The sequence below is a fragment of the Myotis myotis genome, unplaced genomic scaffold (genome assembly GCF_014108235.1).
Source record: "Myotis myotis isolate mMyoMyo1 unplaced genomic scaffold, mMyoMyo1.p scaffold_m19_p_2, whole genome shotgun sequence".
Classification (NCBI taxonomy): domain Eukaryota; kingdom Metazoa; phylum Chordata; class Mammalia; order Chiroptera; family Vespertilionidae; genus Myotis; species Myotis myotis.
The window spans coordinates 13,886,635-13,900,487 of NW_023416324.1; the positions used below are offsets into that span (position 1 = coordinate 13,886,635).

General features: G+C 49.9%; 2 protein-coding genes across 5 annotated transcripts in view; both read left to right on the plus strand.

Moving 5' to 3' along the window:
• The window catches only part of RCAN3 (RCAN family member 3), a 39,395-nt gene extending 34,563 nt beyond the window's left edge, over positions 1-4,832 (plus strand). The window contains exons 5-6 of one of the 3 annotated variants that reach the window (XR_004973842.1): positions 2,715-2,908; positions 4,670-4,832. Coding sequence is in view for 1 of the 3 variants with exons in the window: in XM_036347596.1 (XP_036203489.1) it covers positions 2,715-2,788 (74 nt within the window). In the remaining 2 variants the exon portion in view is untranslated. Of the gene's footprint in view, positions 1-2,714; positions 3,091-4,039; positions 4,585-4,669 lie in introns of those variants that run through there. The other 2 variants (XR_004973841.1, XM_036347596.1) reach the window with 2 other exon arrangements.
• Positions 1-13,853, plus strand: part of LOC118675242 (non-compact myelin associated protein) — a 53,572-nt gene that overhangs the window by 5,808 nt on the left and 33,911 nt on the right. Inside the window, exon 1 of one of the 2 annotated variants that reach the window (XM_036347599.1) lies at positions 9,963-10,054. The exons of the other annotated variant lie outside the window; for it this stretch is intronic. The gene's annotated coding sequence lies outside the window, so the exon portion shown is untranslated. Of the gene's footprint in view, positions 1-9,962; positions 10,055-13,853 lie in introns of those variants that run through there. 2 annotated transcript variants of the gene reach the window in all.

Below are 13,853 nucleotides of genomic sequence, written 5' to 3' on the forward strand. Positions count from 1 at the left end.
CGCGTCCACAGAGACCAGCATTTCTGGAGTGTGTGTTGTGCGGGTAAAGATCCTCACCAACACTCCAGCGCTCACTTAAGCTACTTGTATTATGTTACTTAAATGCAACTTAAAATTAGGCAGAAATGCCTTGTGCTTGTAACTCTTACAACTACAAAAGCAAAACATCTACCAATTAAGCATGAAGTATAAAACACTAACATTCGAAATAAAATGCATTGGTATCATATTTGGCTGAAACCAATTGCAGTTTGCCCTATGAATACAAGACCGACTGCCCTGAGTGGCCACTGTTCGTGTCTCTTGGGTCTGGATTATAAGTATCACTGAGAAATGTAGGTAGGAACGTTCTAGTGGTTAAGAATGTGGACTCGGAAGCCAGGCAGCCTGAGTCTTCCTTAACCAGCTTTTTGACCTTGGACAAGTTACTCAATCTTTCTGACGTTGAAGTCCTCATCTGTGCAGTGGCGATAAGGATGTTCTCACAGGAATGCTGGGAAGATTCAATGAGTTAAGGCAGCGCTTAGAGCATTGCCTGACGCACAGTGAAGGCCCGATAGCTGGTGTTAATGTCATTTCCTGCTGAGAACGAATGACGTCCGTTCTCCTTGTCTCTGTGAACTGCTGCAAGTGGCTGGTTAGTTAGTCATATTTGTCAGGTGTCATCATGAGGCCTTCCCGGGGGGGAAATAATTCTTAGCATGTGTAGCCCACTTCGGTGCGTCTGTAAGTGGCCCTTGACTGCCGGGCACCACCAACAGGAAAGGCCCCATGTTCAGAAACCACTTGGCAGGGGTTCCTCCTTAGGTGGCCACCCGGATCCCCCCGGCCATGCTTGCTTCTGATTTCACACACACACACACACACACACGTAGATCCCCCCGGCCATGCTTGCTTCTGATTTCACACACGCACACACACGTAGATCCCCCCGGCCATGCTTGCTTCTGATTTCACACACACACACACACACACACACACACGTAGATCCCCCCGGCCATGCTTGCTTCTGATTTCACACACACACACGTAGACACATGTGCGTATCATTCACATGCTTTTTCAGATTGCTTCCCAAGTGAAAGCACAAAGTTTCAAACTTTCCATAGACACGGACCACAGTGCGGGGATTGCCAGGGATGAGGTGGGGAGGGGGGTGGAGGAGAGTGCAGGGGTGATACATGGTGATGGAAGGAGACTGACCTGGGGTGCTGAGTGAGGTGCGGTGGGATTGTGCGCCTGAAGCCTGTATAATTTTTTTAACCAGTATGACCCCAATAAATTCAATTTAAAAAGGAGCTTTTACATATGGAAAAGATTGTTTTTACAGAACCACTGCCCGGAGCCAGACAGAAAGACTATCGCAGTTTCACTGTTTCATTTCTATTTTCTTTAAAACTTTTCAGTTTTCTTTCTTTTGCCTTGCCTTCAGAATCTCATCGCTAGCACTTTTTCCAGTTGATGTGCCTGTCTCTCTATTCTCATTGGGTCCCGAAGACCAGGACTGGTTCTGGTGAAGCTCCATGAACTTGATTTTCACCTTGACCTTGGTTTCCCTTTTGTGGAAGCTCTAATTTCTTGCACAAGCTTCTTGCTTTTTAGTGGCATTTCTTTTCCCATTAAGTCACTCACTTTTTATAACATCCAATCTACTGTGTCATTAAAATCTTTGTTATAGATTAGAATTCATTTATAACTGATAATCATTGATAGTGCTAGTATTTCCATAATTCTGCTCCTTTCCTTACATTTTTATATTTGTGTACATGGAGGCTAAGCAGTATTATCAGTGACAATAAAACAGCTACAATAACCAAAAAAGAAAAAATGTTGTGATATAAAGTAAAAAGATGTGGCCCAGCTGGCTTGGCTCATAGTTGAGCATCTATCTATGAACCAGGTGGTCGTGGTTTGATTCCCGGTCAGGGCATATGCCAGGGTTGCGGGCTCGATCCCCAGTGTGGGGCGTGCAGGAGGCAGCCCACTGATGATTCTCTCTCATCATTGATGTTTCTATCTCTCTCTCCCTCTCCCTCTCTGAAATCGATAAAAAATATTTCTTTAAAAAAAGGTAAAAAGATTTGATTTCTCAGAATCTCAATCACAGAGCTGAAGGTGACCTTGGGAATCATAGTCCAATCCTCATGGCACGCAGATTAGAAAACAGAGGTGATGTGACTTGCTTGAAAACCCACAGAAAGGCAGCTCAGGGACTAGAGTTGGCATTCCCAGCTCCCAGACCAGCACTCCTTCTATTTTTGCTTTCATTAGCCCCCGAAAGAAACTCAGAGGCAGTGAATCCATGTCATTCAAAAACAACAACAACAACAAAAGCCAAAGGGGAGGGCATTTCCCCCTAAGGGGATACAATGAATAAGGCGATGAAAAATCGTAGGTAATGAAGTTGGTAACTTAGCAACTGTAAATAATAAACTGGATGTTCCATATTTTGTTTTTGCTGTTACTGTACCACTAGTATTGGAATGTACTTTTCCATAGTGTGATCTTGGTAGCCAGCATTTGCTTTGACATTTATGTGGGCTTTCCCAGATTTTAGTAGTGATTCCATTAAAATAGGGTCACACTTGAGATGTGACTCCAGTGAAGCCGAATGAGATCAGCGCGATTAGGAGAGGGTGTGCGGTGCAATGACACTCGCAGTGCTGGTAACACTGTGAAAGGCTGACAGCTGACTGCGCTTCATACTCTTACAGAGATTTTTACGGACCATGGCTTTACTTATGAAGGGGGAAACCCCAGGCGTAATGAAGCAATGGAAAATGTATGAAGTTCTTTGACGCCTCAGGTTCACCATCTGCCGGACATGATCTTTCTCTCCAGAGCTGTGTGCTGCACTCTCCCTTCCCCCACTCCTGGGCATCCTGTACGAAAGGAAACATTACCTGTAGTAAGTGTGCCAGTATCTATATATATAAAAGGCTAATGTGTAAAGTATCACCTTGGAAGTTCTCCCGGGAGAGCTGGAGTTCAATCGCTCGCTATGACATGTGCTGACCACCAGGGGGTGGCGTGGAACATGGCGGGCGACCAGTGTCCATGGCGTGCTGAGGGAGCAAGGGAAGGAGGAGCGGGGAGGTGGGGAGGCTGGTGCGGGGGGGGGGGGGGGGGGGGGCTGTATGGTGGTGGGGGCGGTGCTTGGGTGGCAAGGGATGGGGGAAGCAGGAACCTGATGGGCCCTGATCGCTGGCCAGGCCTGGGGACCCTAGTAAAGGAATAACAGACTTGGGGAAATAGTTGCCTCCTGGCTGGGGAGCTGAGTCCATGCTGTGGAAGCTCACTGTTAGGAAGTTAAGTAGGGTTAAAGAATCAGACTTATGAACCTTGTCCCACAGTTTGATACGTGCTCAGTTGTTTTCTGAACGCCCCTTGGAGTGTGGGTCAGCCTGATCATGTCCAACTGCCTTTGGTTTCTCTAACCATGAATCAGGGAAAGGGTAGTACTTTGAAGAGTGTTGTTATTACCAAATATTCAAGCAACAAAACAACTGAAAATTGCAACAACTGCTCGTTTCAGTGACCGAAAAGATTATAAAAATGGTCATGTTCAAAACAGAACTTTCCCACCAAGATTAAGAAGAATAATCTCAGTCTGAGTCAAAGTACCTCTGCCCAGTTAAACAGGGCCTATAGGCCCGACTGGCGTGCTCAGTGGTTGAGCGTCGACCTATGCACCAGGAGGTCACAGTTCGATTCCCAGTCGGGGCATATGCCCAGGTTGTGGGCTCGATCCCCATTGGGGGATGTGCAGGAGGCAGCCAATCGATGATTCGCTCTCATTGATGTTTCTATCCATCTCTCCCTCTCCCTTCCTGTCTGAAATCAATAAAAATATCTTTTGAAAAAATAAATAAGCAGGGTCTATTGTAAACATACATTTCCCTTTGAAACAAAATCCCGCCCTGTAAGCACACAACTTTGACTGAATGTTCATTCTTGTCATATGGAAGGTTTCCGTCACTGCAGATAATGTGTGTTTTCCGGTGTTGTTTTCTGTGTCGTCCCAATCTTCCTAACTCAGACTGGGGACTGAGGAGAGATCAAGGTGGCTAATCCTGTTACTGTGCCATACATTCTTCCCGCTGCTCCTCAGCCCGAAGCGGTTCCCCGTGAGTGTGGATTTTCATTTCTGCTGTATTGTGCATATCCTCCGAGTTAAAGAAAAGTTCCTCCGTCCTTCTGTCTTACTGGAACCCAGGAGCTGAACTTGCCCTTTCGTCTGAACGTGTTTGTGATCTCGTGTTCTATTTTTGGCCACGTTACCTTGCTGGTACTATAAACGCTAGTAAATACCTATTGTACTTCAAAAAACTGGTAATTTACACATACGTGCTCCATATTTTTGTGCGCTTGAAGTGGCCGTCCACTGTGTGTAGTAGTTTGTGTCTTGTCAGCGTGGGCTATCCTGTACTTTGAGGACATTTAAACATTCCTTGTCCTGTCAAGGTGACAGAAGCAGACTGTAATTTTTTGGGAGTCTGTGATTAATTGTAACAAGTTTTGTTTTTAAAGCTAATATAAATAAAGTTAGTGGTTGTTGTTTTTTAAATCAAGCCACTGAATTGAGTTCTTTGTGTGTAGAATTATTAATAAGTATATTTAGGTATTAACCCAAAAAGGACAGAAAGCGAAATTACGTTTGTTTAACTAGATTCCAGTTGAACTTGAATGCTGTGTCCTGTGGAGTTGAAGGTGGTGCCTCCTGCCAGCCCTGGAAATAACCACCATGGCTCATGTTCGTGTTCTTCACCAAGAAAAGGTTTTAACCCTGGTTTGCTCCTCAGTTAAAAATAATTTATTCCTATTAAAGGCTTATCTCCTGTCTTGGTTTAAAAAAACAAAACTCCAAATCAAAATATTGAAGCTAGAAATGACTACCATAGAGGTTATCTAGTGCAGTGGGTTTTTTGCACCAATTTTTAAGCCATAGAACTCTGCTCCTTGTTCAAGTGAAACCTTATAGATAAAGCCCAATGTGAAACTGATTGCAAGACAAAAGGGGCGGGTAAACAGAGCTGCTCCTTTTGAAAGGGTGGGGGGATAGTGGGGACTGAGATCCAACCCCTGTGAGATCTCAGCAGAACAGTTCAAAACACTCCCCGTCCCCAAACCCCCCACTCACACCTTTACAAGTAAGTGGCTCCAGAGGCGTTGCCACATTCACATCTGGATGGCAGCCCCCCTGGGCCTGGAATCAGAGCTCCCAGGTTAGAGGCTGTGCCCACCTGTCCACTTTATCTTTATTTGTTGTGCATATGGTCTTAGAATGAGGTTTCACCCAAGCTAAGGATTTCTTGGCTAAAACAGCAAATTGGGAAACCACTGCAAATATCCTAAAGATAAAACAATTTTTTAAATGCAGAATAGAAAATACGAGAATAAAGGTTTAAGTAATTTGCTGCATTAAAAAAACAACTGACTTCAAAATTAAACTCAGCAATGTATGTATCAGAGATTCTGTTATCACCAAGAAATAAGTTAAAATATGGTTCTGACCTAGAAGGAGGAAAAATTTTAAATTCTGAAGCACATAGGGAAGATCTCAAATCTTGCCAGACTTCCCCCCTGGTCTTCTGAGACGCAGGAGGTGTGAATATAAGTCATGTGCAGGTTAGGTATTTAAATAGAGCGTCTCAACGTATGTTGTTATTTGGGAAAAGTTTATGGTCCAAAATGGAAAAATTAAACTGTCTCTACTTTGCAATGCTCAGAAGGGGACCAACGTTTTTTGGAGGGATAGTGATTTTTTTTTTTTAATATATTTTATTGATTTTTTACAGAGAGGAAGGGAGAGAGGTAGAGAGCCAGAAACATCGATGAGAGAGAAACATCGACCAGCTGCCTCCTGCACATCCCCCGCTGGGGATATGCCCGCAACCCAGGCACATGCCCTTGACCGGAATCGAACCTGGGACCTTTCAGTCCGCAGGCCGACGCTCTATCCATTGAGCCAAACCGGTTTCGGCAGGATAGTGATTTTTAAAGTGGTATTTCAGAAAAGCCCCGGCTGGGTAGCTCAGTTGGTTAGAGCATTGTCCCAATATGCTAAGGTTGCTGGTTTGATCCCTGGTCAGGGCACATACAAGAATTAACGAATGAATGAATGAAATAAGTGGAGCAATAGATAATCTCCGCCCCCCCCCTCTCTAAAATCAGTCAATATTTCTTTTTAAGTCACATAAAAATGAGGAATTTGCCAGGTAATTACCTGGACCGGCTGTTAATCAGGAAGTTATGTCAACCAGACTTCCATGGAGATGGAAGAGGCCTCAGAGACCAAACAGTCCAACCTGCCACCCTACAGATGAGAAAACAGAGGCCCAGGGAGATCGGGTGACTTTCTGCGGTTGCAGACACCTGGCTCAGCCTCCTTCGCTCTCTTCTCTCTGAATCTCCATCGGGCAGATGTTCCTGGAGGCACAATGGGAGTTAACTCCAAAGCAGGCAATGGCTCGTGGAAGGGCTGCCTGCCCCTCTGGGTCTCCCCTTTGGGTGCCACATGTCTGTCTGGGGAACAGCCACGTGGAAAATCACACTGTGTGAGTTACAGAGATTTAAGAACTCTGACTTCTCTGGGCCTTTGCTCTTCTCTCCACTCCCTTGGCTGAGAGGCAAGGAATTTATTTCAAAATCAATTGGCCTGGATATGTTTGTTTCCTCTTTTTTTTTTTTTTTTTTTTTTTTTGCAGGTGGTGGGGGGACTAGGTTAATCAATGTGGACTTGGATTTCTCTGGATTCATGAGTCTCTGCTTCATCTCCTTCCTGAAATTGCATTCTAGTCCTACGTGACATTTGTCTGGTTTCCCCAGCAACCATCTCAAAGGCCATGAACAGCAGATTACGGTTTTGAGGGGGAAGTGAGAGACGGCACGGCCCGGGCCAGGAGCTAAGGACCCAGGTGCTCAGAGGCTGGTTTGCAGCGGCATCCTCTGCTCACAGGACAGAGAAGCACCCTCTATTTTCTATGTGGAAAAAGCTGTGTCTGTGTCTCTGTGATTTTTAAATCTCCCAGCATCTAAGGCTCCATATGGTATCTCTGAAACAGGCATGGCTTGTTGGGCAATTTCATAAGCAATTTTCATTGCCTTGTGAAACTGTTTTATATAAACATTATCATCTTGACAAAAAAAGAGCATGGAAAACCACCACACTTTATGTATATTCACCAAATTCCCTTCAGATCTTAAATACATTTTACATAGTTGTCAGCGTTTGCACACGCCATTCCCACTTTCTATTTATACGCCCTGTTGACACACCCGGGTGGAAAAGCACGCGCTTGTGTCTTCTCTACTCACAATACCCTGCTTTGCTTCTGACACTTTCGGTCACCAAGTGTGAGGGGAGGGGGAGAACTCCAGCGTAATTCAGTTCCCACACCACCTGGAGATGGTGTCCGATCCCCCAGGGTGAGGGCCGAGTCCCACAGGACTGACCCCCTCACACACCTTTAGATGCCAATCAGAAGTCCAGGGTCCAAGGTGTTACCTGTGGCTCTGATGACCCGGCACCATGACCCTGTCCTTGGTTTTGATTAATTTAGTAGAGTGGCTCACAGAACTCTGGAGAACTGTTTACTTACTAGGTTGCCAGTTTAGCCCTGGCCGGTGTGGCTCAGTCGGTTGGGCATGATCCCATGCCGGTTCGATTCCTGGACGGGGCACATGCCAGGGTTGCGGGCTCAATCCCTCTCCCTCTCTCTCTCTCTCTAAAAATCAATAAAAATACATCTTTAAAAAATAAATAGCCAGTTTATTACAAAGGATATTAAAAAGTACAAATAAGCAGCCAGATAAAAAGATATATGGGGGGGGGGTTGATTCCAGAAGGGTCCTGAGCACAGAAGCTTCTGTCCCGGGGGAGTTGGGGTGTGCCGCCCTCTTGCATGCAGCCGTCTTCTTAGTCACCACTCGGGGAGCCCTCCACACCCTGTCCTTTTCAGTGTTATGGAGACGGCATTATATAGGTATGACCAGTCACACCATCGGCCATTATCGATTGACCAGCTCCTCTCCCTGGGTGTGGGGGCACTGAAAGTTCCAACCTTCCAGTCGCTTCCCCGGTTCTGGCAACCAGTTTCCATCCAGACATCACCTCATTAATATAAACGGGGCTGCGAGGGGGTTGCTGTGAGTAACAGAAGACATCCATTTCACCTTTACCCCTGTGACGCCCCTTCGGGGACTGAAGGGTGCCCGGCCCGCAGGGAGCGTTCAGGAGGACGTAAAGAATAAACAGATGAAGGTTAGCTTGAGACTTTTTATGCTTCTGCTTCCCTGGGCTTGGCCCGGGGATCTGACCCTCGCCAACTCTTTACGGGGGAGGTTGGTAAGAGAGTTTCCTTCCCCAACCTCTCCCAGGAGGTGTGTGCAAACCTCTTCTGACACGGCAGGTGTCCTTCGGCGTGGTTGGCTGGGGTGAAGGGAGAAAGCAGATGGTGTAGAGCAGCCATGGGCGGCAGGGCCGAAGACAGCCGAATCCTGCACAGGGTGCTGCCCAGAGATGCCACGGTCCTTTGTGTCAGGGTGTCCTCCCCACCCCGACTACTTAGCATAATGATTCGACTGATCCAGCATTTTACGAGCATTATCCCACTTTTAAAATCCTCACCACAACTACACGGAGGTAAGTATGTTGTTTTCATCCAACGGAAACAAACTCAGTCTCAGGTTAAAGAAACTGCTCCTGCCCTGCAGTTGGTAAGCCATAGAGTCAGGATTGGAGCCCGAGACCTCCTGAGTGCCAAGCCCTGGACCCCTTGCACAGTCCAGCAAGACGGCCTCAAGTGGGCCCATAGGTGTCAGATCCCTGGGCTCTCCTCTCCCTCCCGGCACCCGCGGTGGACAGCTCTGCCTCTCCAGCAGAGGCAGGGACGTTCTGTGGCGCCAAGGAGCCACCTCCTGTCTTGGGTGAAATAAATCCCAGAATCGTGCTTCCTAAGCAAGCCTGGTCCACAGAGATCCCCTTGGAGTTAGATCCCTGCGAGAACACAGGGGCCTCTCAGCTCTCCGCCGGCTCCAGAGGAAGTTGCAAGACTCTGACTGCATCTCACAGGCACCGGGCGCCAGCAATAGGCCCAGAACCACGCACTTTCTGGAAATGAGTTGAAAACAGAATGAGGAAACCTGGCTGTACTCCTGGTTCTGTCGCTCACCTGCTGTGTGGCTTTGGACAACCGGCCTCTGCTTTGAGCCTCAGTTTCCCTGTTTGTGAAAGGAAAGGGGTTGGGGTTTTCCTCTCTAAACTGTCTTCCCTCTTTCTGTCAATATTGATTGAAGGCCTTATGGGGGTGAGGGGGGTGTCCATCAGAGATCCTTGAGCCTGTAGGGCCGTTTTTGACACTTGCCAGCTGTCAAACCTCCTGGTGTAACATTGTGATTGTCTAGCCCGGTGGTCGGCAAACTGCGGCTCGCGAGCCACATGAGGCTCTTTGGCCCCTTGAGTGTGGCTCTTCCTAAGCCTTAGGAGTACCCGAATTAAGTTAATAACAATGTACCTACCTATATAGTTTAAGTTTAAAAAATTTGCCTCTCAAAAGAAATTTCAATCGTTGTACTGTTGACATTTGGCTCTGTTGACTAATGAGTTTGCTGATCACTGGAACCCAACGCGCCCCCAAACCTTTCAATCAGATCAGCACAATCGCACTGTAAAGACGCCTCCATACCCCCTGCCCCCCCCATCCCCACCCACCCCGCCAGGGAGCTCCCCTTCCTCCCCCTTGGCCCCCGGAGTAGTCTGACTTGGAAGACGTGGTCCGGTGGCCTAAGCGCCTGGCGCTGTCACAACCGGAATCCCCCAAAGGACCCAGGCCCGGGAGAGGCACGGAGACGCCACGGGGAGGCGCTGCCACTCCAGTGCCGCGAGCCTAGCGCCCCCGAGGCGGCCCCGAGGCCTGGGCACCCGGATCACCTGCGCGGGGCGGGGCGGGCGGGCCGGGGGCGGGGTCCCCAGGCGGGTAGAGCCCGGGCGGCGCCGCTGGCGCCGGGGGAGGCTGAGCGCGCGGCGGGCCGGCTCCTGGGACTCGCCGAGCAGGTAAGAGGCTCAGGGCGCCGGGCCCAGGCGCAGCGGCTCGCTGTCCACCTGCGCTCCGCGCTGGGAGAGGGAAAGCCGGGGTGGGGGCAGGAGCGGTCCTAGTGTCCCCGTCCTTCGGTGGAGGACGCGCCTGGGGTCCGCGGGTGGTAGTGGAGGGGCGGGGGGGCTGACCATCTCCAGTTTGGCGATGGGGATGGCGATGGGGATGGGGCGAGCGTAAAAGTGCCCGGAGTGCTAGAGTCTCAACCCAGCGCGCGCAATCGCCCTGGGAAGCAGCCTGCGTGCGGGACTGATACCGGACTTCCAGAGAGCAGTACCCCGGCCCACCTCCCCTCCCCGGAGGAAAGGGGTGCTGAGCCGGCCTGCCGGACGTGGAAGGGACTTTGAACCGCTCAAGACCTGTGTTTGTCTCTAAATGGGCGTCTCGTGGGTGGTCTGGAGCAGAGGCCCCACCCGGAGGGAGATTGGGGTTCATTGAGAGGAACCCCCACAGGGTGGTGGAACCCAGTTCAGAGCGGCCAGTTCAGCAGACGCGTTGGGGGCCGCTCGGAGGCGGGGTTTGGGGCGCCCACTAGAGGAAGACACGGTTGGACTCCCGTTCTGTGGTCTGGTTCACTGGTGAGAGGAGGTGGGTGTGTCAAATACAAGGCTGGTTTAAAAGGTCCAAGGGAGCCCTCCAGTCTGGGAACCCCCACTGGACACTGGTCCGCGGGGTCTAACTGGGCCTTGGGCAGGACCTTTCATTTCTTTATAGTTCCGTTTGACGAGCTCCTTAAATGAAGCAATTTCTCAGCTTAAATCAGACAACCCACACCAAGTGCTCAGGACAGGGCCTGTATAGTAGGCAGGCGCTCAATCAGTGTAAACTACAATTTCCTCTAGACCAGTGGTTCTCAACCTTGGCTGCACATTAGAGTCACCTGGGAATCTTTTTAAAACCCTGATTTCAGGGCCTCATCCTCCGGAAATTCTGTTTCTTTGTTACTCATGTTGTGGCCCCACCCCATAACAAAGAAACAGAATTTCCGGAGGATGAGACCCCGAAATCAGGATTTTAAAAAGATTCCCAGGTGATTCTAATGTGCAGCCAAGGTTGAGAACCACTGCTCTAGACTAGAGCTCCTTGGGGCCAGGGACCAATGTCTATTTGGCTCACCATTGTAGGGCACCTGGCTCCTAGAAGGTCTCTCTGCACACTTGCTGAATGAATGAATGAGCGATGAATGAATATGCAGGCTATGCTTGGCACCTGCTACATGGTCAATAAATGGTGAGTTTAGAGATGGCCAGATTCTAACGGGTGGGAATGGATGGAGAAGACAGTGTCCAGGTGGACGGCCTGGTGTGAACATGAGCCCAGGGAAACAGATCTGGGCACCCCTGTGGGGGAGGAAGTACCTGAACTCTCCCTGAAGGTTCTTCTGGCTGCTCTGATAATCAAATAGATGTGAGACAGAGTAGCAAGAGAGAGAGTCAGAGACGCTGAAGGTTCAGAGGCAGAAAGCGAAGGAGAATCAGCTAGAGAAGAGGTAAGATGCCTTGAGGGCATCACAGAGTCATTGCAGGATGATAAGAAGAGCAGATGTTTAATGAATAAAAATGTGTCCGTCCTCCCCTATAGAAGGTCAAAAGAGGTTATCGCTGATAATCTCTTATTCTGGGCAAGGCTCCTAATTCTTCTAGGTAGGGGGTGGGGGCAGTTTCTCTGGAGCCCAAAGCTAAAGTTGCCTTCAGCTCAAAGCAATCTGCATACCACAGAGGCACATCCGGGAGTGACTCATCCTGAATCCCTAGCTGCCCCTCATATGGGGTCGAGAGGGCTAAAAGGATAGCCAGCCAGGGCTCAGAGGTAGGAAGAGCACACGAAATCCTGGAATCCTGAACCCCACCCAGCAGCCAGCCACAGGAGAGTAGAGGAAAGAGCTAGAACTATAGGTAGATCAGGTACCTTTCCTATGTCCTCTAAGAGACCTCTCCAAGATTACAGGGGTAAGGAGAGGGGGGAGGGACACCAAGAGACAGCAAAGGACCATGGGTACCTGATGAAGCCGATAGATGGAAAGAGGCTCCCACGACCCCTTTATAGGGGTGGGGCATTCCTCACCTTGAGCCTGCTGGTCTCCATGCTGGTCTCCTGGCGGTGAGGTAGCTGAAGGGGGCAGTGTGGTGCCAAGTGAGCCGGCTGGCTGGCACACCGTGAGCTGGGCTAGAGAGACCGGCTGGCCTCTGCGGGGATCTGCTGTAGGGTTTCGGATGAATGGCCCTGGGAAAGTTCCTGCAGCCATCACACCACCATGGGCTGTGGCATTCCTGCCTCAGGCCGGAGGGAGCTGTGTCCTTGAGGTGGAGCCACTCTAGGCAGAGTTAGGGGCCTGGAGCTCTTCGCACTCTTGGCAGGCAGCCTGTGGGGTTTTCCTCTCCCTGGGGGGAGAAGCAAAGGGCTGGGGTGGAGGTGAGAGCTTCGGGGAACATCTCAACAGGTGACAGGAGGCAAGGCGCCCTTCAAAAGAGCCAGGTTTGGAGGTTCTGCTTGTAACACTATTCAGAATTGCTTATAATTTGCTCTTGACACCTCAGTCCCTGAGACCCCGGAGGAAAGCAGTGTCCATGCTGACCCATCCAATTGCTCCTGGGGCACAGGGTCCCAGAGGGTTAGAGCTACCGAGACCCTTCCAGGTAGTGGAGGGCACTCTCCATTTAAAGGTGGGGAAACGGGGGTCCAAGAGCCTTCTCCCTATTTTGCTTGTTTGTTTTCTTACATCTTACACTTTTTCTTTAAGAGAGAGAAAAGCATCGATTTGTTGTTCCAGTTATTAATGCATTCATTCATTGGTTGCTCCTTTTTTGTGCCCTGACCTGGGATCAAACCCACAACCTTGGTGTATCAGGACGATGCTCTAACCAACGGAGCTACCTGGTCAGAGCTCTCCTGGACAGTTTTCAAGCCCCATGAATGCTGCTCCTATCTGTTTCCCTGTCTCCATTCATCTGCCTGCTGATGCCCTTGGCATCCTGGCCTCTGGCGTTCCACCCTTTGCTTTGGGGTCTGGCAGGATGGATCCCTCTTTGTTTTTTCCCCCAATGAATTCCTTATCAGACACATAGATCCTACCTAAGTAGGCAGGAGGAGGCAGGGAGAGAGGAAGGGGACTGAGCAAAGGCAAGAGTTGGCCAGTCATCCCATGGTTGAGCGCCAACCTATGAACCAGGAGGTCATGGTTCGATTCCTGGTCAGGGCACATGGTTGAGGGCCCAGTGTGGGGCATGCAGGAGGCAGCCGATCAATGATTCTCTCTCATCATTGATGTTTCTATTTATTTTTCCTCTCCCTTCCTCTCTGAAATCATTAAAAATCTATTTAAAAGGAAGAAAGAAGGAAAGAGTTGGCCAGTCAGTCTCTGAGGATTCATGAGCCTGGCTGTGAGTAGGTAAAGCTGAGGGTCGGGGCCAGAGTGTGGCTGTGGAGCTGGAACCTCTCCTGTGGTTTGAAACTCCTGGGGGTGGTGGCTGCAGTTTGGCCTGAGGAAGAGGGTGTGTCCACCTCTAAGACAGAGAGGCCTGTTCTTCAGCCAGCTTCCAGTCCTGCTCTGAGGGGCCTCCTGCCAGGTGGGACTCTCCTGAGCTGTTGGGGCCCTCGGTGGGGCTTCGGGACCCGTGATGCCTGCTGGGGGCCCCCAGGGGTGGAGGGTGGTGGCAGAAGCACTGCCCATGGATTGGTGCAGACCCTGGAGGGTCAGCAAGCCTTGCTCCAGGCAGCCTTGGGCAGAGGTGCCAGCAGTGAGGATGGGCAACGCGCAGG